Source organism: Megachile rotundata, chromosome 9 (genome assembly GCF_050947335.1).
Source record: "Megachile rotundata isolate GNS110a chromosome 9, iyMegRotu1, whole genome shotgun sequence".
In the NCBI taxonomy this organism is placed as follows: Eukaryota; Metazoa; Arthropoda; class Insecta; order Hymenoptera; family Megachilidae; genus Megachile; species Megachile rotundata.
Window position 1 is genome coordinate 16,880,836 of NC_134991.1, and position 25,340 is coordinate 16,906,175.

The 25,340-nt window shown below is 43.4% G+C and overlaps 1 protein-coding gene across 5 annotated transcripts in view; it reads left to right on the forward strand.

Moving 5' to 3' along the window:
* Nucleotides 1-25,340, forward strand: part of Shal (potassium voltage-gated channel protein Shal) — a 91,327-nt gene that overhangs the window by 38,715 nt on the left and 27,272 nt on the right. For all 5 annotated transcript variants that reach the window (XM_076535856.1, XM_012296236.2, XM_076535858.1 and 2 more), the window contains exons 3-4: nt 9,903-10,091; nt 20,216-20,368. In XM_076535856.1, coding sequence (XP_076391971.1) covers nt 9,903-10,091; nt 20,216-20,368 — 342 coding nt within the window. The remainder of the gene's footprint in view (nt 1-9,902; nt 10,092-20,215; nt 20,369-25,340) is intronic.

Sequence of the window (25,340 nt, forward strand, 5' to 3'; positions counted from 1 at the left end):
TGTCAAATGAGTGAGACATTAAACTAGATCAGCTGGTTTTTGCTTTCGATTTTACATCATCGGATCGATCTTAGGCGTAGATGCAAGTTCACCCGGCTAAGGGTAAACAAATATTTGAGCGAAGCTTTCATGGGTAAACAGCTCCCTGGCGAACTTCTCGTCTCGTGAAACAAACTCCGATTTACGTTGAAACTTGAACGCGAACGCGTTACCGCATAAATTTTCAGCAAATTTCTCGTTCGACGATTTCTGTGTTCAACGTTTCTATTCTCGCGGTGATATTTCATTCGGGGTGTGTTCATGCGATTTCTAGAGGATTTTATGACGAGGCAACTCGCTTTCGGCGGTGAATACATTAGAAGTAATTGAAATGAAGGTAAATGTTGATCACAAACTTTTCGAACAATTTGGAAGTTCAAGAATGGAGTACAAGTTTGTTAAAAGGTAAAAATTACGGAGTTATATTTACGAGCAAACTGTGCGAAATTGACACAAGGGATGAAGGTATCTGAGCTTCTGGCTATAATTTACGATCGCGATGTGTCCGAAGGTAACTCTAAATGGAACTCCGGTGTAATAGATAATTCGGTTAAGCAACTTCCGACCACGTGACGCTGGATGATTTCCGTTTAAAGCCGAGTAGGGTTAAAATTCTCGCTGCGGACGAAATAAAGTCGACGATTTTCCAGGAGTAATTTCCTCTGTTCCCTCTTCACCACGTATCTCTATTCTTGGAGCGAACTCTTGGCACGCTTGGCCCTTTAAGGTCTCTCTTTTTCGTGCTTCTGCTTATGCGAAGAACGCGTCGAGGGGTCGGCGAAACGGTCGAAAAAAGAAAAGGAAGAAGAAAAAAATAACGAGGGGCAAGAGTAAAAGAACACTCCATCTTTAAACATTTCGTCTGTTTACGCTTGACTTCGTGATAGCCCGGAGACATCGGCTCTGCCAAGATAACCGTGAAAATCGTTTGTGGCGGAGAAAAAACGCGATCGCTTTCGCACTTTTCCGATCTTCCGGCGGAAGACAATGAAAAAGATTCCATGGGGTGGCGTGGAGACGAGCCAAGTTCACGTGTTCGAACAACCAACTGAGCGGAAATGGGCAGATTAGGGGTAAAAGTTTTTTTCGGCTCCTCTGGCAAATATCTTTGTTCTTTATCGTCGTTCGTTTTCTTTATTCGAGGATCTGGAAACGTGACTGGATGGTAATTCGGTCGTGAACATACATAACGCTTTCATCGCGTTCCGTCAAAAAAGAAATACCGCTTTCGGTGTAGCTAACGTTTCGATATATCTCGGATCGTTGAATCATCCTTTTTCGATTCCGCTGCGAACTACAAATCGCATTGTATATTTTTATGTATATCGAAGTTTCATCGAACACCCTAAAATACTTTATTAAAAACAAAGAATCCTCGCTCGGTTCCGTCGATGCTCGAATTAAGCCCGGCATGTAAACGATGGTAGAACGCGTCGATTTGACGTCATCGATTTTATCACCTTGTCCTTTTCCGATCGACGATGAAAAACGACCTCTATAACGATGAAATAACGCCTCAACAACGTCACGGTATTCTTAAACGCATTAAATACAGCCGAACTTTGAAAACAGTTTATGCAATAGCAGCATTAATAAACATCCTTTCGATCTGACTCTACCGAGAACCTATTCTAATCACGATTCCAGCTTCATTCGATGTAGAAAATTTATCTCTACGGCAGCGGAGCTTCTTTCGAAAGCTTGTTTTCTCGCAAATCGGAATTTAAAGATCTTCAAGCTAAAATAATAGAAACTCATAGAGGGTTATAAACTTTGTGATAAGGTAAACGTTAAAAAAAATTAACTTTGTGGACCGAAACAACCCTTAGCGATCTCGTCGCGGAAATGAAATGGAAATGAAAAGAAAATTAGGCTAACTCGTCGAAATACTGGCATGTTGTCGACGGGTTTTCACCTCGTAGAACACATCAAATACACGTTTCACCGACCGCGTGCGTTCGATAAATCAAATCGAGTCAGATACTCTGACTTTAAATTACTGCCGACGAGTTGTCGTGCCGTTATTGCGTCGATAAAACGTCGATTTATGCGACCGCGCGCATCGATCGATCGCGGAATTGCCGAAGAAAAATCAAGCAGAAAGGCAAGAGCATCGCTGACTCGAATGTATAAGAGAGCAGGAGTGAATTTTTGTGGTTTGAATCGGATATCGATTTCGTGTTTCGGGTAGAATTTATAGCTTGTCGAGACCGATAGTACTTACTATAACCATAGAACCATACCTCGAGGTATAACGCTAATTAATGACTGATGGTAATTAGTGGTTGCTATTAGGAGGCCGTTTTCGAATTACCAGCCTCCTGTGCCTGTCCTTGTTAACGAGTTTAACTCATCCCACTGTACAGCCATTTTTATTACCAAATTACTGAACCAGCTTTTATTTCCGCTCGATTCGTAAATTCGAAACAGTTTAACGCTTTGACTTGAACGAGAGTAGACGTTTTCGCTTTCGGTGGCATATGCTGTTTATCGCTCGGTGATCTACGTTTACCGAATTACCATGAATAATTCAATCGCGAAGCCGTAAACTTTATTCCCTGAATTTTTAGCAGTTACGGTCTTCTTGACGCGCAAGATTTATCGCCGGCTTTCCTCGATTCGAATCGCTTTCATGTATTTCTCCATTCAAAGATTTACAATGCTTTTTTCGGTACGCGCGGTTCAGTTTTAGCCCGTACGTTTTCTTCACAAAACACGTATCGATTTCATAGACAATGACGCAATTCAGCTTTTGCATTATTCTTTCGGGTTTTCGAACGTGCAGCCACCCGGCACTGTTGTAGGATTATTCGAGACTAATTAGTGCACGCGTGTGTCGAACGTGATTGGATGCACCGTGGCCACGTAGCAGTTGATCGATTATTCAAACGAGCCGAGGTTGCTCGATGTAAGTCGATTTCACCTGCGCTAGCCATCATTTCTAATGCTCGAAAATTTCCGTTCCCTCCGGTAAATTGCTACGTGTCTGTTGAACGCGAGATCGAACGCTGTCGGTTGCTCGACGGTTAACGCCGTCATAGCTCAATCAATTTTCCAGTTTGAGCGTTCGATCGTTTGCCTCTGTTTCCTTCCTGAAATTCCATGCCTTCGCATTCATTATAATCTGGAACATCGACCCAAGGAGAATCATTCGATAAAACTCGCTAACATTTGTAGTCGTTACATTAATCGTTAAAAAACGCTCGTCTCCGTCGCGACATCAATAATTCATTGACGAGCTAATTAGCGTATCAAGGAGAGATCCTCTCGGAATAATGGGATGCAGTCTAGCGAAATTTCGTCGAATCACTTGGCAGTTTCCTGTTATTCGTCTCGATTGGCTGCACGGTACAATGCTCGAGCCGATAACAATGGAATTATCGAGTCGCGAACGACAACAGACATCTCTAGTTTCCTTTTTCGTTCTCTTCTCCTTCGTTTCTTCTTTTTTGTCCCTAGCAGCGTCGAGGAAGCGGGTTTCTTTTGATTCGACTGTTCCCATCGTAGTTGCTCGATTACCTTTGTTCGAGCCGATATTACTCGGCCACGATAAATGTTCGAGAACAATAGCGGGGATTCCTTCGAGCGGATTAACTCGGCGCGAAGTCGTTAAAAAGGGACTTTTAATTGGAACTCTTTATGCCTGTCGGAAAATTGACTTCGTTCAACAGGCTTTGGCACGGATCGCGGAAATGGAGGGAGGCGATTATCCCGCGTAATTATTTCAAACGATTCTTTGATGTTCCCGCGTTTCTTTTAACAAATCGAACCTTCGTCGATTGATCGGCAAGGATTCGCCAGGAAAACACCGGGAATTTATCAACGTCCAACAGCGTCGTTGCACGATGGGAGGCCCGGAAGTTACATAGATTCGAAAACGCATTCATCGTCGGTACAATATCGCGAGTAGAAACGCGGAGAGGGATGAAGTTGTTCTCTGAAGCGTATCTACGCGGACCACCAGCCTTCTCTTTCCCGAACAACGTTGAATCGAACAATTCAAACGACGTTCGCGTCTACCAGCGATACAATACCGTGCTGATAACAATTTTTTACCGATGGAATGACACAATCGCCATTAAACACGACGAAATTAACGATAGATTTATCTTGATCGCTACCAAGATTTTCTTCCATTCAACTTCACTTCTCAAATGTAAATTAATTCAGAACTTTTCAGTTCTACTAGCAGCAATGTTATCATATTATCATTGTGCAAATTCATATTTTACATTATTCAATGTTTTGAACATTAGCAGTTGTACACTTTTTACCATCCTTAAGTTTAAAAATGTCCCTTTTTGGGAAGACATTCGAAAATGCAACAGAGGGTTGCTTTTTAGCCATCAAAGACCCGAGCATCTAAGAACGAGTTCAACTTGAAACTTTATTTGATTAAACATGAAATCAGTTATCAGGACGGTTGAGTTGATCCAAGCCTTGTTAGGGACAGAAACGAAAAGCAGGATTTAAGGGTGGGTGAGGGTCGAGAAAGGCCATCGGTGGTGCAGGGACACGAACGTGGCCGGAAATATCGCGTGGTTCCCAGCAATTAATCCGAGGAAGATGAGGGAACGTGGATGCCGCGAGACCGATAAGAAAATGGAATATCCACGATTCCTGCGATCGCGTTTCGACCCCGTACTCCAGAACCACCGCCACCCTGTCTTCCCCTTCATCTCACCCCGCCCGTAGCTTTCCCAGCCTGGCGATAAGTTAATTAAGCGAACGTCGACAAATAACGCGGTGGGTCACGGACGGCTGAAAGGGGCGCGGCCTTTCGCCTTTTCAAGAAAGGGCCGTTCTGGAATAAAAGTACGCAAGACCTACTTTCCTCGAGCATTGAAAATTAAAATAGTAAAGTGCCGAGGTGAAAATATTCATCGGAACCTGAGAAACCTCCCCTACCTGCGCGAAAATCAAAGATACGCCACTTTGCGGGAGAACATAGGAATCTCGTTATCCGACAGGGTTGAAAATTTCTAAGATTAACGACTAGTATATCGAGAAACAATAGAGTCGTCCGTGTGCAAGCTCCAGGTTACAGAGAACACGTTGTGTTCTTGTCGGGACACGACGGTGTCGACGGAAACGATGGGCAAACATAAATCATCCATGGATGAGGGATGTCGTAAGCGACGCGTACGTTCCAATCTTTTTGAAAAATGACAGGCTTGCTTCCGACGGAATTAAAGTTTGAACATTCTGTCGATGCGCACCGCGTAAAATTTGTAAAGCATTACTCGCTCAAATACCACTCGAACGTAATGCGTTTCGTGCAACCGTATTATGCTGGATTTTGTTTTATCGAATTAGTAAATTTTTCAAACCCTTCTCTTACGTTTAATCGAATAACCTGTGCATTAAAAGCTTTCCAACATTTTTCACGAGGGCTGCTTGACTCCATCGAAACACCACTCGGTCTTTGGGTTAATTAATTCGCGAGCGTCCATTGAATTTCAAACTCTACATGCACGTAACAATCGCAGTCAAATTCAAATTTGTTTATTTTTAACTTACTAAGTTTATTCTTCATAATTATTTTTAGTATTTTTGTCAATACTTGATGTAATATCGTTACGCGAGCGACAAGAAAGGCTGAAATTTCACGTTGAAGGATTATGTTTGCGAAACGGTAGATTCTCTCCATCATGTTACTACAGCACGAAGGACGGTCCTCGTAGCATGTCGATGGTTAATTAATTTGATGCGAGACAACAGGTATCCGTCGTCGGTAAACCCGATAAAAAGCCGTATTCATAAACGAATTAATTAGCGACCAACGTCGATTAATTCGGCAGGTGAATCTGGTCGAGTCTTGCATTTCCTCGAATAACGATATTAGCAGATAATCCGCGACCATAAAATTATGGCGAAAATCGACCAGGTTCGTACGTCATCGCACTTTAAACCGTGCGCGATTTATCTTCGTCGAGGAGTCGAATCGTATTTTCTTCGTCCCTAGCGTAAGTTACGCGTGTCGTCGGTGTAATTAATCTCGAGCAGGCTGTTAATTTTTTGTCCTCGGAGGGATCGCTGGACTCTAGCCAGGAAATTTCAGTTTTCCGTTTCCGGTTGGCCGCGTCGCGAGTTCCTCCCCGTGATCGATCATTCCGCATCGTGTCCGATGACACGAGATATTCCTAGTTGTTCGTTTTTGGTTCCATTCTTTTCCTGTTGCTGCGTTTTCCAGCTTCTTCCGCGATACAGTTTTTCCATACGCTCTGTCGAGCACGTTACTCTTCTGAAAAGAAAAACTCGTCGTGGGGCATAAAGCTGCGACTCCATAAATGGAAGATCAGTCCGATGCAGATTACATTCAAAACCGTTCAAGTTTTTCGAAATAATTCGAATCCGTCGCGACGTTTGAACGTTGCAAAAGTTCGGCTCATAAATTATTCGAGCCTACTTTCGACACACATGAGTGTATCAATTACCTGCTGCCCCTATCGGACATTCGATCGTTCCGCAAATTTTACAAGAATTAAGCGGTGTTTACAACCGCTGCTTATCAGCGATAAAGCATTATCAAGAATTTTTCAGGCAATTTGCATTAGCCGCGGTAAATCGTATCCGCAATGGTTACGGAGCAGACTGTTTCGCTTATCGAGTTTCGTGGATCTTCCAGGGAATTCTTCTACAAAATTTCCTTAACGGCACGATAATGTAACGATTATACTTGAACCGCCGAGGGAATTACGAAATCGTGCAACGATAAGGAAAGATCGATCACGGGTGCTCACGATCGCGGCTTAACGATAAATCGGCCGAATCTAAAACTGTCTTTGTTTCTACGCGTCGAACATCGTTGCTTTACGGTCACGACGAGTCGGAAATATCAACAAACTAGAAAACGTGGACTGATCTTGCGCCGTTTATTTCGTCCCCGGTCATGAATCAGCAATGCCAAGGATGACTGTTCCGAGAGCAGCTTCTGTGCGTCAAACCTCGCGAGTATTATGCGGTTCGGTTTATTCTTACTGTTTCCGTCTACTCTTATAAATCGCGCGATTATTCAAAGTCGGTGACTTTATCAAAAAACGTCTAATTTTAATCCTCCGTGGTCTAGCTCGGTTACGTCAAGTTCGACTTTGTGTCGTTGTTTATATTAATTTGCAGCGCATTCTGTTTACAACGTGCACAACGATACAACGTTTAACGTTCTTATCGACGGGGACAGAGTTCTGCAGTAAAATCCAGAGTAACGACAAAATGGAAAAAGAAATTGTTAAAACAATTTAAGAAAGAGGAAGAAATTACTGCAATGCGTTTTTATCCCCATTACGCATTCATCGCGAAAGCCATTCAGCAGCGTTCTCTAAAGGACATTCCTGCTATTAAAACGAATGATCTGCGCCGAGGCATATCAATGGTGGGACTAGAGGCAGAGCAGTGAAAGGGCCTCTCTGGCAAAACGTATCGGAATTCGAGCGAAGAAGCGAAACATTTGCGTTGCTCGATTCTTCGTAAGTTTATCCATTGACCAAACACCATCCATCGATGCGAAATTACGCTTGATTACGAACAGACGAGCTAATTATAGCGATCTGCATCGGTAGCGAGGTTGCGGCTCCCTCTCGATGTTCACCATATTTATATTCGCAGCGAATCGTATATTTTGACCGAATGAGTCGACGAGCATTCGGAGCGGCAGAGCAGCGTCTGCAAGGTGTCATGCGGTATACTCGGACGTTTGTGGATGTGTTTACGCGGTCGACCGCAGCTGCGAAATGTCAGGAAGTTGTCCTCGAATGCAGTTTCGACGGGCGCAGTCGCAACCGCGTGCACTTTCCAGCGATTTTACTGCGCGTAGCCACGCCACGTATTTACAGGGCTTCGCGGTTATATTACCAGTATTTCCAAAGTATTTGCGTTCGAAATCGTTAACCCTCCTGCTATGGAATCGGGTCAATCGTAATCCAAACTCCTGGAATCTATGGAACGGTGCTTTCGATGTTGGCCGGTTCAATCTTTAAATCAAGTCTTCGTATCGCCGGAATGCTATACCTACCCAAATACTACAAAATTTTCAAATTCGGAAATCTGTCTCTCCGTACACGGTATTTTTCATGGGTAGTACCTTCATGCGTGGTATTTGTCACACGTTGCATTTTTCACGCGTTATATTTCTTACGCTTTGTATCTTCCACGTGTTTTACAGTGATATGTTGCATCGCCATGTACCGCTACGCGTTTTATCATGACGAATAATATCGCTACCCGTAGCAGCGTAACGAGTTATTTCGCAACTCATCGCGCGTCGAAATTTTCCTCTCGTGAAGTTTGAATAACTCGTCTAAAAATGTCCGTGTCGTCGATAATTTCGTTTCGTCCGTTAATTCTTATAGAGTTCTGGTTGGCAGCGTTCAGTCGTAGACGAGGGTGTTGTGCGAAGGTTTACGAGGCTTGCGGACGTAGTAAAAGGCTCGTTAAAGAGAAATAACGCGTTAATGATGGATTCAACGAAAGCCACGCGTTGGATGCCGGTGCGATGTCATTTAACTCTGGCGTTCTTTATGTCTTCCGCACGAGGAGCCTCGTACAATGGAGGCTCGGTGTGTGTACACGGTTTGGAGCCGCAGGCGCGGCTGCTTGCCCGAGATAAATGCAACAACATCGTTCCGTGAATTATATCGATGTTTTGCAAAAAGTTTGCAGACTACCCAGGAAAACGCTTACGCGATACGAGATCGCTGCCATGCCAACAAACTTTCCGGCTATACGAGATCCGCTGACGAATTTAATGATCCTGGTATCACCGCGAATATTATACGAGCGTACGCGTATTACGTTCTTGCATATTACATGACCGATTACGAAACGCAGGAAGTATGACATAATTCTACAAATCGCTAAATTAATAAACGAAGGCTCTTAATCCACCGTCGTGCTACAAATGTGCTACATAAATGCAAACCAGACGTAAACGAATTAGAATTGGAACTGTCTTTTCCAATAACAATCTCTCTGCTATACCTTCATACAAATTTATAACGCAAAACCCTTGAGAGAAAATCATGCGTGGAAGAGTTAATCCTTTTCAATCCCGCGATACGCGTATCGTTTTCATCCCATGAAATCTGCATCGCAGTTCGCGCGTTGAAATCCATTCTCCCGAGAATTTCCCAGGGGGATACAGTGTTCTACGAAGCTCGTTTGTAATAAACCCCATGAAAAAGTTTTCTCGCGAACGAGTGTCGTTACGGTGTTGTCGGTATAGAACGACGAGAGAAGCGCAAAATCCAGTGGTCGGTAATCGTTTCGGAAATGGTCGGAACCGGTGCGTTTAAAGCGTCGGATCGCCGTCGCGTATTTGCGGCGACTGAATGGCGTATGGTAATTTCTCGCGGAAAATCCTCGCTAAAAGCGTAATTGACCGAGCGTGGCGGAAAGTAGTAGGCCCCCGAGGGAGCGAAGGAAAAAAAGGGGAAAAACAGCTGCGGACAATGCGTCGTTGTTAGTCTAATGACTTCTTGCGCGCGCGTGAATTCGCTCGGCCCTGAAGAGGAGCTGATGCGTTGTCGTAGCGATTTTTGCTGACGGTTCTTGCGGATTTTAACTCGTCCTCCATTGTTTCGCGCGAGACGATTTCACTCGACCTGGAAAGACACGCGTTTTTTTACTCCTTTGACTCGAGATCCTTTCGTTTTTCGAAGCTGCTTTTTTTCCGAATCGTATCATTCTTCTCTCGCGTTTGGTTCGGTTCCAAATATTCCCGCGCACTTGCTTGACCATGAAGCTTTTTCCCTTCTTTGGCAACGTTTAATTGCTCCTTCTTTGCTGTTTTCGTGATCATCGATCGTATAAGAAATTGATGGCTGTTTGGGTTTCTTACTGACCATGCGATGTTTCGTTTGTTACAGAAAGCTAGATTGGCACGTATCAGGATCGCCAAAGCTTCGAGCGGTGCGGCGTTCGTGAGCAAAAAGAAAGCGGCTGAAGCTCGATTGGCTGCGCAGGAGAGCGGACTTCAGCTGGACGACAGCTACAAGGAGGAGGATATTTTCGAATTGCAGCATCATCATCTACTTCGTTGTTTAGAGAAGACCACGGTACGTACAATCTACTTCCTTTATAAATACAATGATCGAGGGAGAAGTCTTTATTTGAGAAACGCTACAAAATTAACATATTTTTGTAATGAAACAAAAATGTCTAAACAAATTTATAAATTTGCAAAGAAGTTACAACTATGCGAGAGCATCGTTAGAGTCAGTTACGTTTAGCGGAGAAAAATACTTGTCCATGATCGACGTGTCGCACGTTTCATTAAGTTTCGTCCGTGGCTCGTTTAATATCGTGGCGTCAGTCTGGGATATAGCAGGTTATCCGAGTCGGTTCATTCTCTAGGCGAGAAGTAACGTGGCCGCTTAGAAACTAAGAGTCCGCTTCGCGCGTTGCGGAGTAATTTGAATAAACCCTCCCGTGTTCGGGTCTAATTTTAGCTCGGCACTCGCGAGGGATGCCGTGCCACCCACTAAGTTCACCCAGCCCGTTTTATGTGTGTTGTCTTTGTGTGCGATCGTGACAGGTACAGAGAAAGCTTGTGTGTTTAGTGGAACTCGTGCGACACAGAGGCTCGTTCTTTGTGCTACGAAACCGTATACAGGCTGTTTCATTAACTTCGTTACCAGATCTAGGCGAGAGTCTTGTTTATACCTTAACACCTCATTTCTATTCCGATTGTTTTCATACAAAAATAGCCACGTGTTGCAACGTATTGCTTACTCCGCCAATTTTTCCCTTTTATTTCCCCACTATAACGAGAATCTCCGGTACTAATATCGCGATACGTTGGAAATGGATACGTATCGAACGGTGCACTTTAATTGCAATTATTCGTAATAGGATCGATTCAGTTTTCAATTTAATCTTTCCACTCGTTACCTCGTATAATTAATATCGTGCTGAAATTGCTTAAAAATTTGTTTCGATTATATGCTGATCCAATGTAGTTAGTGTCGAGAGCTAATAAATCCAATTAAATTCGCTCGAATTCATGATACACGATACTTTTTTTAATAAAGTATGACCTTTCTAGCTTCAATTAGAACAATAAGATTCCTTTTCGTGTCTCGAAATATTTGCGTATTCAAAAACTAAAGTTAGCGAATGTTTATTCCGGGTGCAAAACTTGTCATGTCTATTTAGCCTTTAAACTTCCTTTTTACCGCGTTAAGAAACAGTTGGCTGACTTTCAACAAAATTTAATTCTTCTTGCCACAATGTACGGCAAGAAGTGGAGCTTTGCCGGAACCGAAAATCAGATCTTGACGTTCCAACGACTTTTTTGTTGCGCGTTTTATTATTTACGATTGTTATTTCCTACGATGCCCGTCCTTGTTTCGATACCACTCGATATGTCAGAGATCTAAAAGCATTTCCGCTAATAGGCACGTGGCACAATCAAAAAGCTTGATTAAATAGGTCAGATGGTATTCGCCGAATCGAAGGCCCTGTCTCGTTGGCCACTCGAGCCAGAATTTCCACGAAAATTGTGTTAATTGCAAGTTTTCCAGGGGTAAGGGATCGATTAACTTCGCGAGGGTTATCGGTGCAAGTGCTTTTTCTCTGTGCATTTTTCGAATACGAGATCAAGTGGGAACTTTAGCCAGTGAATTTTGAGGATTAAAGGCCTTTCAGCGAGTCCTCACTTTAACGTATTATACCCCATTTTTTTCTCGTTGGATGGAGACTGTAGGGTTCCTATGTTAAGTCGGAATCTAGCAGATTTCAGTCGCCGGAAGTTGAAAATCAACTGGCAAAGAAATTCTCTCGTACGGATTTTTATGGATTTGATAGTCGTTGGAATAATTTCCAATCGCGTTTCTAAGAATCTTCGAAGCTTCAGAATCTTTGTTCTTCACAATTCAAAAATGAAAAATTTTAACAATTAGTAATTTTAAAAGTTTGCAATTGCTGTAATATCGGATCCGAAAAACGACCCGCTTGGGAAGCTTCATAAAAGTTAAGGAAGGTCTGTTTTACACGATTCCTTATCAGGTTCCAATCACCTAGCGTTGTCCAATGAAGACGAGCTCTCCCGATAGTTCCGTTTACTCCTAGTCCCACAGCCAGTAGGTGTACTTAACCTAGAAAGCAACGCGATTCCGGCTGCCTTTGTCGAGTCGTCAAGAAAATCGTGCACACAGCCTGGGGCCCCGTCGTTCCACTTCCTGTCGCTTTCTTACGCTTTTCGAGCACGTCTACGTGCCACCGTCTCAACTTCCTGCAGGAGTACCCCTGTCATCTCAGACGATGTCCACCAATTCTGTTCATGTGCCATCTTTCTTGGGATTCTACCATTACGGGGTTGATTTATAGCGCGATACTGGGACATTGGTTATCTTTTCGTTTAGAACTGTCTCCTTCGGCCACTGACAGAGATACGGCAATAAAGAAAGGTTTTTGTTCAATGCTACTGGACTTTCCTATGATTTCTTCAACTTTTATATTATCTCGACATGGTTGAGACCTTTCTACCTCGCAGGAAGTTAATTTATGATTTAACTTTTATAATTTAAAAATTGAACACTTTGCTTTGGGACAATTTTTCGTTTCACAACAAAGTGACCTATGAAAGTTGCGGTGTATGTCGAGTTATGTTGTGGATTTTCGTACACGTACCCACATCAATTTTCCACTTTAGCGATTGTTTGCGGCGATTGTAGAACTTTGTGCAGAAATAATTAATACGTGTTTGTGGAAACTGGTCCAAACCTCAACATTTTGTTTAGTTTAAATCAACCTCGGGGGTAGAATTTGCATTTGTAATTCGAACGGATAAATGTTTTTGTAAGCGTCAAAGGAACGAGCATCGAATAATACGGAAGCATGACGTCGACGAATATTTTCGAGCGATTCATTATCTTCGACGACGGTCTTTCGTTTCAGATTTTCCAATCAGAACTTTTCCCACGATTCGGTTCGTCCTACTTCTTCCCTGCGTCGTCCCGTCATCTAACTTACCTCCACCTATTTTTCCAGCTCCGATTCGCACTTTTGTTCTCTGGTTATTGGCAACGGACGCGATTCTATTCACATGGAATTTTCAAACGAAATACAAAGGCTAAAAGCAGCAGATAACAAGGGTCGAGTACGTGCTATCTAACCAGAAAGTTTTTCACGAATCGATCGGATCAAGTTTTGCCGGTGATTGTTTCATGAACTTGGGTCTCCGTTTCGTGTCCAGGGGGTTCGGAAGCGAAAGAAACCCCATCGGAATTCTATAACGACCGGGAATTTGGACGTCGTCCAAAGATCTATTAAAACTATTCACCGTTGAATTTAACTCCACGGTGAGAGTCGTAGATCGATTAATAGAGAAAAATTTGAGGAATCGGTTAATTAAGATGATTAATGGATCTCTCAGAAGCTCGATCAGTTCTCATTGGGTGGTCGAGGAAGTTTCAAACACAATGGAGATGAATTCTATGCGGCAACTTGACGAGATTATTGCGTGCCACTTCCATTTAGCACCCCCTCCTTCTAGTAGCTGAATGAACATCGAAACTGCCAGGGAAAGAATGGAAATTACGAATGCATCCTACATAATCTGATCGGAGAACGCGAATCGCCACTTAATTCTACAATTTTAGAATCGTTCGTGTTTAACCGCGATGTCCCGCGAAAAATATGAATCGTAATTTCTATTTCTTTGTTTATTCAAAGTCGGAAATTTTAGACGATTCCCTGTTCTTGCAGCGGATACAAAGTCCTATTCGCTGATCAGCTATTTTAAATATCCACAATAAACATGGACTCGCACTGGTGTTTTTGTAACATCAACACTCTAACAGTGCAGGGTACTAAATTACAGTGACTCACTCGGTACGCGTGTTTCCAAAAATATAATTACAGTGGTCTAAGTATAGGCAATATAACAAACTAATTTTCGTGATTCGAGTGTTCGAGTATCTTCCAATTTTTGTAACTGTATAATTTTCGAAGAAACGTGTTCGATCGTGTACGATAGAGAAACGATTTCTGAGAAAAATCTTCGCAAAGGGGCATCGTGTTGCGCAGTTTGCGAGCCTCGTATCGTACGCGGCCAATCGGCGGTGTCGTCGTGTCGGCGTATTGATTTCTTCCGGGTCGTGGTCGGCCTCGATCGAATCTCATCGGGGATCGGAGTCGTCGGGGCGAGACGTCACACCCGGGGATTAATTATAGCCGGGAAACGGCGTTAAAGAGGTCCAACAATAGCGGAGAACCCCATCGGATTTTCCGACTCGCGTGGCACAAACGTGGTGTGACGCCAGCCTCGCGGAAGAAAGTGTTTTTCGCCTTGAAAACTCGACGCCTCTCTTGTCGCTTGCGAAAAGGTGCGAACGTTTTGTTCTGGACCTAGTGCTCTCTAAGTAGCTATAGCTGGATACGCGGCTTAGGCACGGGAGAGAACCGCTCTTCTCGAACAAACTTTCTTCTTATGATTTCACTAATTTCACTTATGACGATAGGATACTAAATGATTTAAATAGAAAAGGTTCAAGTCTACAAAGTTAAAAATTAAGATTTCTGGTACTGAGTTCAAAGATCAAAAAGTCAGGGCCCAGTAAGGGTACGTGACTCTCAGTGTATCACTAAAATGTCCTCTAACCTTGCAAGGGTCTGCACTATCTCCAAACTCCCGAGAAGCTCGAAAGGTTATAAATTATTCTACGTACAAAGTTCCTCCATGAAACTTAGCAAGAAGATTTAAATTAAGAGATCAAACCTTGCGAAAATATCGTTTAAGGATGAGCATGAAAAATGAGCCAGAGTTCATAAACCGTAATTCCAGTCGAAAAGCATAACTCGATCGTAAAGGAAAAATTTGATCGAGCTCAGCATGTACCCGGTTCGGGTCACGGTCTCCGCGTCTTCATCCGCTCGCTTGAATTTTCCTTTTTCTATGGCCCGGTTTCCTCTCACGACGTTCTTGCCACTTCGCCCTTTCCAGCACGTTTATTTCCAGCTGGACGATATTAAATTCACGAGTGGCCAGGCCGTGTCACCGTTTTTCGGCCCGAACGATGCATACGCAGCCGGATATTCAGTCGTCCGTGCTTCTTCGATTCTGCCCTGAACGATTTTAATTTTGATCCTGCCGCATTTATTCCTATACGCGGAGCATCTGGGTTAAGTCTGGGTTAGGTATTTTATACCGGGTTAGTGGATTAGGAGCCTCAATCCGCTGAAAGGTTTTTTGCCCTTTGTTGCGTGATGTTTATATTTCTTTTTTAATTTTAATTTTCATCTAATTTTTACTTAAATTACCGAGTCTCTTACAAGACAGAAACTTTTGGAAGGGTCATTCGTATTTTCGATTATATTCGACTTACCAAGAAGGTCATTCGACGGAGGACATTTCGTATTCCCTACGATCGGATATGTATATGGCTTCTGTTCGATGCTTGTTTGATAGCGATTCTACGAAATAGGATGGAACGAATGTTCGGCTAAGGTAAGGACATCCATAAAATCGCGACAAGTGTGTGGCATTCCGGGGTCAGGTCGGCTGGCGTGGACGAGTTATTTATGGGGCACGAGGATGACCCAGCTGGATTTACGAACGGTGATCGCCGCCTCTATTAACCGGGGAATGCATATCCATCCTGGCTACGTCTTGCATTTCTAAAACGGTGTCGCCGCTGCCAGTGTCCATCTTTGTGACTGCTTGTCGCTTTCGAAACAACTTAAACCGATCGGAACCTCGAGGGAACTTTCATAACTATGCTTCAAACACTCGATACAACTTCCAGCCGGCAAAGTAACTTCGCCAAGTCGACACAAAAGATTGTCACTCGGTAGCTTATTTTCGCTGTCTTTAATTTCTCCAGTTTCTTAATTATTCGATCGAATTACGTCTGCGGTAACTAACAGGGTAATTGCAAACCCTTACGAGTTTCAGCTTCGACCGTGAAGGTAATAAGCTTTACGGTGGTATCAAGAGCTTTTTAAATATTAACGTACGCGTGGGAACGTTGGCTGACTGGCAGGTTTGCGAATGACAAATGTAGTTCGTTCTCGAGTCATTACTTATTGATCAGATGAACTATATCCATCCTCTTGTATCGAACTTTTCACTGCAAAACAAACATTTAATATCGCATGCAATTCGGTTTATTTTTCACTGGCATTACCTGTAATTGACTCGAGATTGTGCATTATCATTTAGGAGGTCGACTATAGCACTGTGTCTGTTATTTGCGGAAAGAGTTACCTTTTCAACTTCTGAGAGACCTTCTCCTTTGTAATTCAACTGTACTGTATCATTTAGAAAGGGAGATTACAAAGTTCGTCTGTAGCAACAGTACTATTAAAACAAATATGTGATTTAAAACAGCGCGAAAGCGAATGATCGAGTTTCGTTAGAAGTCGTTTAACGAAGTGGTTGTAGCTGGACAGTAGGGGTCACTCAAAACAGTAGTATTTTTCTATCGAACGTTTAAACGAGGCGAGTTTATTTTAATTTATATTTAAACACGTGCAGCAGCTGGATCACATGGCTAGGTTGGATCAATGGTTGCGCTAAATAAAAGGCGCAATTGGTAGTCCTCCAAAATGGTGTCACGTCTCGCGTCACTATCTTGGAGAGGTCAGTGCGTTTATAAGCACCGTATTACAATTCCACCGTACGAAAATAGCGGCGCCGTTCTGTTTATAGAGAGCCGGCTTCTGTGCGATTTCTTTTTTAGACGCATCGCATGCTCGAGGCCCTGTGTTTCTATTTTCTAACGCCGACAGTGATGGAATTGTGTATCTTACGAACGAAACAAACCAACGATCTCGTTCGATAGTAACTTATATAGTTCAATAGTTCTTATATTTATTTATTCATCTTGCTGTTTTACTACATTTTTATTCCGCTATTTTACTACCTCCTTCCATAATTTTATTTTACCGGTTCGCTATCTTATTACATGGACTCAGAAAAAGTCATCCATAAACCGAGTGTTTTCTTCTGTTCGACATAAAATTGATTCTTTCCCTTTATCTCGCCGCGATAAATGAGGAGGGTTCGCGCTCATGGAACCAGCGACCATTACTCTCGAGTGGAAGTTGCAAAAACCGAATTGTAGAAGAACAAAGAGGGTTTTTCTTCGCCTAGCCAAGTCTGTATTGTCTTACGGGTCTCGTACAAATTGAGCCGGTGCACAAGAAAAGATTGATCGCACAGAGCCGGCTAGGTGCCGAACCGCAGCCTCCCTTTTGTCCATTGATCAAAGTGGAACTCGTGTATCCTTGCTCCACTATGCGACAAAGAACCGTCTAAGTTACCGCTTTCAAACAAACTTCCTCTCGTTCAGTTCTCCTTAAACGTTCTCGTCCGGCACCTATCAAAATTTCAATCAATACTCCGAATTTTCTGCGAATAAGAATGTCGCTATAATTAAAACTGACGACGTAGAAGAGCCAGGCATCGGCACAAATGTACCAGAAAAAGAAATTAGACCATGCGCGAGATATAAAAGCGAATTGTGCAGTATTTGAAAATCGTTTATCAAGTATTCGAGGCTGAAACAGTCATCCGCGAGAAACGTCTCGTTTCTCTTTCGCATCGACGCCTTCAACGGACGATCATTTTTCACGAATTGCCTGCTCACGCCGGAATAAACCTTTCTCTCACTGTCTGCTGTTCCTGTAAAATAATCCGAATTTTCCGGGACACTTGTGTCCCGGATTATATCGGATTCATGAAATTTAAATGCCTCTACGGGTCAGCGGATCGAATGAAAAGGACAAATGGGAAATCGGTGTGTTTGGATGCACGGTCTGTTTAAAGGTTGTCATTCAGTGTTCCAAATTATGTGGATTCAATTTTCGTCTATTTATTATGTGACAAACGGTGCCAAATAGAGCTGTTTTGAATTACGTTTTCATACGCTAGTTAGAAACTATTATTGTCTGTTCTAGATATTATTTGTAGTACTTTTCTTCCTAGTGTACAGATTGCAGTTACGAGGCTGGGGAAGAGAGAGTGTGGATGATGATCATTAAATGGTAGTTTGGACCGTTCAGTATCGATTTGTTAACGATCAAAATTCCCAGGATTCGAGGAACGATACTAATCGTGGAAATCACAAGGGAAACGTTGCTCGGTTCCAAGGAAAAGGGGGTTATCGAGTGATCTCGACGTCAATCGCGTGAGTGCAGCCTCTTTCCGGCTACGCCGAAGAAGATTTGATCCTCTGAAATGGAGCAGTCACGCAATCTTTTCTGTAAATCGCTTGAAAACAAATTCGGTGCCGCGACTTACCGTAGTCAAGATTTAACCAAACAGATATACAAAGTTATAATTTCAAGATGTCTAATCACGAACATCCATTTTTATTTACTCACTCATGACTATCAATAATAATTTTTCAAACCATATTTTCCGTCATTCATCTTTCTCGAAGAGTTACCTAAAAAAATTTCACGAATTCCCGTGCCAGTTATCTAGCAAAATTTCTGGCTATAGTTTCGCAGGAAAAATCAAAGCTACATTTTCTCGCTAGGAAACGAGTTCAAAGGACTCGTCCCTCTATTTTCGTAAAAAAAGGAGGTTACACGTCGCACATGTAAATTTACCTAGCGACACAGTTTGCGTTTTTGAATTGGAATACCGGTGACACTCGCGTGTACAATTCCTCGCGGGATTGAACTGTAGGAAATTCAAAGTGGAGGCTGGTCGTTTACGAGCCCGCGTCAATTTATTTCCGAGCGTCTGTTCGGTAAGTTGACTGGGACTCGACGTAACGTTATTTCAGGTATTATTACGTCGCCGGGCTAAACCTGGTCGGAGATGCACGGGTCAGGGCAACCGACGCGAACTACGCCCTTCGGCTGTGTAATTCGAGTCGGGGAACAACTTTCAACACGGTTCGAGCAATACTCGGCGGACCAAAGTTCGTCCGACAACAATGGCACTCGCTGGAAACGGTCCCTGTACGATTCGTGTTCCTCGAATCGCGGATTTGTTCGTCCCTTTTAACTTTCGCGGCGATTTTACACGCTCCCATAAACTCCTTTGATCCTTTATTCTTTACCGTCTGGCCGTGATTAATAGCTCGGTGAGTCGGACATAAAAATGGTACTTCGAGTGGCAATCAAATTTCCGAGCGGGAAGTTTATCGGCAAAAATTTTACTCGAAATGTTGTTCACAGACTGACAGATTTTTTGAGGTGGGCAAAGAATGTTGCACGTGAAATTGGAAAATCGTAGCTTTGATAATTCGTGTTGATCGATTAGACAGCTATAGTTTAGACTGCGAGAAATAAGAATCTGTGTTAGTGGAGTACAAGAACTTTTTAACATTCGTACCAACAGAAAATTCACAGCGATTATTCTTAAAGATAATTAGACTCGCGAAAGAATAGGACGAGTGTATTACAAGTGTTCGTTAACAAACGGAAGGAAAAGAAAGGTTGCAACTCCTCTCGCTTAATACATCGTCCCAAGTTTTCTAGATCAAGGGTGGAACACTTTTTACTTTTAATCGGAGCTATAGTTCCAACAAAGCGCACCCTGTAACTTTATCGCCTCGTAATTTAACGTCAAAACTTTCGATCCCGCTCGTTCCAAGTTTTATAATCTGCAATGCTTCGTCGGATATTCTCGCTGCCTGCGATTCCCTTTTTCACAGAAGAGACTGTGGTATTCCGCAGGATCGCCTAACAACATCGACGCCCCTTCGAGTACACTTTTATCCATATTTAATCGGCTACCGATGCGGCTAAGTAGATTGTGCACGTTATTGGTCAGCCTCGGGCGATACTACGTGTAATACGCGATATAAGCCGTCTTGTACTGCCACGTGTTGTTTTCCTACGCGTTGTATAGCCACGCGATACACTCTTGCAAGTTGTTCTTTCTTTGTCTGAAAAATAAATTAACGACAAAATATTAATTATACGCATAAATTATTTGGGACATGCACTCGAGCAATTTTTCTATGTGCCTTGACTGGGAAAATAATGAAAGACATTATAAGATGCAATATCGTGTCTTCATCACAACTGAATTTTAGGTCCACTCTAATTATAATCTTCGCAATCAAGGTTGAATACAAAATATGTCTAACTTCTTCCTTCATTTGTTTTCACATGGTAGCAATAATTATTGAGCCGTGAAAGAAGTGAAAATTGTAGATGAAGGGGTTAAAAGCTTTATAGTGTAAATGTGTGGTTAATGATACGAATTTTGTTACAGGATCGGGAGTTCGTGGAGATGGAGGTGCCGTACAACGGTGCCCCGAAGAGGCCGGGTTCGCCGTCGCCCCTGACCTCTCCCGCGCACAGCACTGCCTCGAGGGGCGGCCTGCTGCACGCCTGCTGCGGCCGCTGCTATCCCCAACGTTACCAGGTACGCGGTCGCCGTATTCTCGCCTCGACGACCTCTATAAGCGAGGGTGCACCCTCGTCTTCCTCCCACTCTCACCAATCGCAGCCGACCGGCCAGTCGGTGCATTATCAAACGGTTGACCCCACCACGGTGCCCAATGTCGCGTTCAACGTGCCCGGTGACAACGATCGGTTACGTCGCCAGGGCACCAGCTCGTCCAGCCCCTACAACGAGACAAGGGTGTGAGCCGGGCTCGGGACAACGATTCTTAATCCGTTCACCGATTCAATTCTGGCTCGATATTCATTCGCCTACCGATCGAGATATCGAGGTTACGGTCCTGGTGGTGAGTTGCGCACCTCCAACGTGTCCTTTCTTTCGACAACAAGCTCTTTCGGTTCTTCTACTCTTTGTTCCGTCGAGTTGTTTGGGAACAATTGTTAGATAAACAAGTTTATCGATGCTCTATGTAGGTTGATAGGCTATGGACGATTGTTGGTTCTGGTAACAAAGGAGGTTTCGTTTCGACGTGTACGCGTCGTTTCAGGGGCTAGATAAACCATTCTAGTAACGTGTTTGATTAGTCACTTCGAATTAAACGGGTTGTATATACTGTGGCTCTTTCTTATCGATTTATCTAGAATCTATCTTTTGAATTAATAACGAACCAGGACTACTAGCGCGCTTGACCTTCTTGATTCGGAATTACCTATCGAACACCATGGACAAGTTGTCGGTTCCCGAAACGACCTTGTACGCGAGCGAACGTTCGTTTAAGTTGGTTCCTTATTAAAACCGCTGTTAGTCGCTCCAGTTTGGTGCAGTGATACTCTCGAACACTTGTAGCGAGTATAAGTCATATCACGCGAAGAGATCGGTGTACGCTCGACGTTGTTTGTCGTTGAAGGATCGATGCCGCGTTAGATAAGGATATGTTTGTTCGCCCCGGAGCGACGAGGAGACGTTGTATCGGCAGAAGACTGAGCCTTCCATATCTCCGAGGATTTAAGACATCAGTCAGCTCGGACCGAACTGATCGATTCGTCTCCATTAATCCCGAGTCTAGTCAAGAATTTCAATAATCGAGAAATAAGGTCACGATTGCGAACAGGTCTTAGCATACGTTATTCTTATCGTACTTGCTCGGTAACGAATCTACCGCGATCTCTCGGTTCTTGTCGATCACCTTTAATCACCTCTCGTTTCAACGAACTGTCTCGATCACAGACGATCGCGTTCGAATCTGGTGCTAGAATCAAAACTTTGAGTTACGACACAGGGACACGAGTTCCAGAACTCCAGTTACGGCGCTGAAACTCGATGATCCTCCCGATCGACCAGGTTACCAGGCGCTTGGAGACTAACCTCTCGGGATTCGATGAATTTTCGCAAATTTCCACCATCTTGTTCGATTCTGAAACGATAATAACTAAGAGGGATCAAATGCTGCGAGACTCGAGCGCACGTTATTAATAGGAATCGTGAAATTACGGTCGACCTAGCCTTCCTTAGGAAAATGGATAATATAGGGACAGAAGGGACTGCTCTTAATACCAAAGATTTACCTCCTATATTTAGTATAATAAATTAATCGATGTAAACCGGTTCGCCACAGATGCGGACATATACGATAAATAACGAAGTAGCGAAATTTCTGTATTACACTCGAGAATGCGATATCGCTATTTTTCCTAAGAAAGGTCAGCGTGTTGCGTAGGTATTTATCGAGCGATGCACTAGAAGGTAAGAAGGTACTCGAACGATTGGAGGCTCTAGAAATATGGTGGTTGTACGCGACATCGAATCCCGGTTGCTAAGCACGACCCCTCTGGGGCTCGAGTCTCCCCGAAGCACTGCCAGTTAGGGTTCGAATTTCGAACCCGGTGCTCTCCTTCTCGCCACCTTGATCGGTGATATTCTTGCTATTTTATCTTCGCACGCGCGCACCTACGTACGGATCACGCCGTACGCTAGATAAGAGCTAAATAAACCTTTAAGATGGCCAGGCATCGAAGAATTTCCTCCTCCGTCCCTTTTCGAGACAAGGAGAATCCGATGAATAATGGAGGCGAGTAAAACGAGTTTGCGATTCAGCGAACAAAATAAGAAACAAAGGAGATGCAAATGGATGCGAATGCTTTCTCGAGCAATCGACGGTTCAGTTTATCGTTTTTTACGCTTCCGTCTAGCGAGGCTGCAGCTGCGGCTCCTCTTCGTTCGATACCCTGCTTGCTCTCGTTTTAAGCTCGATAGGTATAATAAAAAATGATCGACGCACGTGGCCCTTCGCACGAGACTGTCCGTGTTTGGAACTTTTCCAACGATCCGTCCGAACGGACGGAGAACAACCTCGAAACGCTTCTCCAGCCGATCTTAAAGCGTGTTCCTCGAATCGACGTTGTTATTTTCCTTCCTTTGTGTCGAACCTGTTCGACGCGAGATGCCTTTGCGGGTGATCCCCTGTACTCTCGACGCTTCTCTTTGTGATACATTTTCTGTGATGCCGCTATCTTTCTAGAAACGCTTCGTTTTCTTCCGAGAGTCTGCTCTTCCTTTCCGAGAGACGCAACCAACGAAACAATAAATCTTGTTGTCGAAAACTATCGAGACGATTCTATCGTAGGTTAGCTCTAGATCGCTGGATCGTTAGAAACCTCTGACGAGGCCTGATCGAAATTATCTAGCCTTACCCTGCCTTCTGATGGCAACTTCTAAATCGATGTTGTAGCTATTCCGATAGAAACTGAGGGAGAACCGTCTGGACTGTCTGAACTCGACGAAGTCCAGCGTGTACCAAAATAATTCGCTAGGTCTCTTCGAGAACTCGTAGATCGTCCCTAGAATTACCTCTTCTCACAGCCGAGCGGCCTTTTCTTCCAGTCCTCTAGTTATTTCCTGTAGCCGGAGATCTTCGGAGCGTTCCATCCTGCGAATTCTTAGCGATGGATTTAAACGACTCGCGGACAGAACAAATTGATCGCGTGGCTCGTAAAAATTCAATCTTCGTTAATCGAGTTAGAAGCGTGATTTTTATAACTTGGTTTTGATTGCTATATTATTCAGTTTTTAGCGAATATTCATTCAGAGTTTTATAAGATATTCTTACGTTCGAAGTGTTCTTTCAACCTACACGTGGAAATAATTTTCCGAAATATTTGAAAGTACTGATGTTTTAAGAATGTAATTGTCTTTCGATGAAAGTTCCAGCGACTTTATGTTAAAAGTATCTCGATATCGAGAATTGGATGTGTATCGACCAAGGTGGCTGGTACGTCGACTCGTAAATCAGGCTTCACGTAGCGGGAGACGACGTTAACGAGGGAAAATGAGAAGTGATAAATGATCCTGTCTGCTGGTGGATCCGGGACGAGACTCCATCGAACTCCCATTAAATGTCGTTCCTCCGCTATATCCTCCGCGCCATTTTTCAGTGGTTCTTATTTCGCTTATTTTTATAACTTCCAGCGAGTGCTCAAACTTCTGCAACTTCTGCCGATTGAATTTGGCGTTTTGTTTTCTTCTTATTACGATCGCATAAAGCTTATGCAGTACCATTATACTTTGATTCACCAACAAAATCGAATAATTTGTATACGTCTGCAAATGTTATTTAAAAGGCAATCGAAAATTTGCTTGATCCTTAAAATTATTTACGATCTCTTCCGCCAGCCTTTTCACAAATAAATTACATCTATTCCTTATCAATACATCGAATGCCTCCTGGTTTAACTTGAAAGGAAAATTTCGTTGAATGCTCAACTTTTCTTTCGATCACCGATTTCTTTCAATCAGCCCCTTTACTTTTATCTTCGGAAAGAAGCCATTTTGTTTCGTGCTTTGAAAAGGTAGTCCAGAGTTCGTTAAACCTTCAAGCTTTCCACTGACTGCTGCGAGCCACGCGATCGTTCTGTCGATCCTATCGAAGATCTCGACCCCTCTACAGGTTGAATCGAATCGAATCGAAGGGGAATCTATGGTCCCCGTTTAGGTCGAGCCTCGCCGCTCGTCGGCCCTACCCTACGTCTTCCATTTTTAGATTAAAACTCGAAAACCTGCCCGAGCTCGTGCCCGCCTTTCTTCTCGTCCGACTGCACAAACTTTATTCCACTGCGCTGCTCTTCGACGTGGCTTTCTCTACGGATAATGGTGACGTAGGAAGACATCGGTGGAATTTTCTTTTCAAGATTTAGAGATTTTAGAATTTGGGAATTTGGGGTTCGAGAGTTTGGGGGTTGGATTCTTGGGATCTTGGGATTTTGGAAATTTGGGAGATTGGGAATTTGGGAAATTGGGAAATTGGGAGATTGGGAGATTGGGAGATTGGGGATTTGGGAATTTGGGAGATTGGGAATTTGGGAATTTGGGAATTTGGGAGATTGGGAGATTGGGAATTTGGGAATTTGAGAAATTGGGAATTTGGGAATTTGGGAATTTGGGAGATTGGGAGATTGGGAATTTGGGAAATTGGGAATTTGGGAAATTGGGAATTTGGGAATTTGGGAGATTGGGAATTTGGGAAATTGGGAGTTTGGGAATTTGGGAAATTGGGAAATTGGGAAATTGGCAAATTGGCAAAATCTTCCTCCCCTACGTCACCATTTCCCCAGTCACTCTCTATAAGCTAACTCGTTTGAGTGACGTTAACAAGAAAAGGTTGTCAATCGTATAAAAAGGAAAGCACGTGAAAGCGTAAATGGAGGGACCGGTTCTACAATGCGACACTGGTATCGAAGTTTGCGGAGCAGCGTACGTGGAAATAGAATCGATATCTCACGATCGGAGAACGAAGCTCGTTCTTCGTGGGCTGTTACTTCCCTTGACCTTGTCTAGTCGTCGTCGAAAGCGTTTCCGGTCGATGTCGTATGGTCGACGATTCTCGAATCTTCGTTTGATCTTCCTTTTGGTCAAGGCAGAGTTTCGGGCACCAAGCTAATTATATCAAAGTGCTTTCGGGCCTAAAAGTAGTTTTAAGGTATCCTCCTTAGGTAGATAG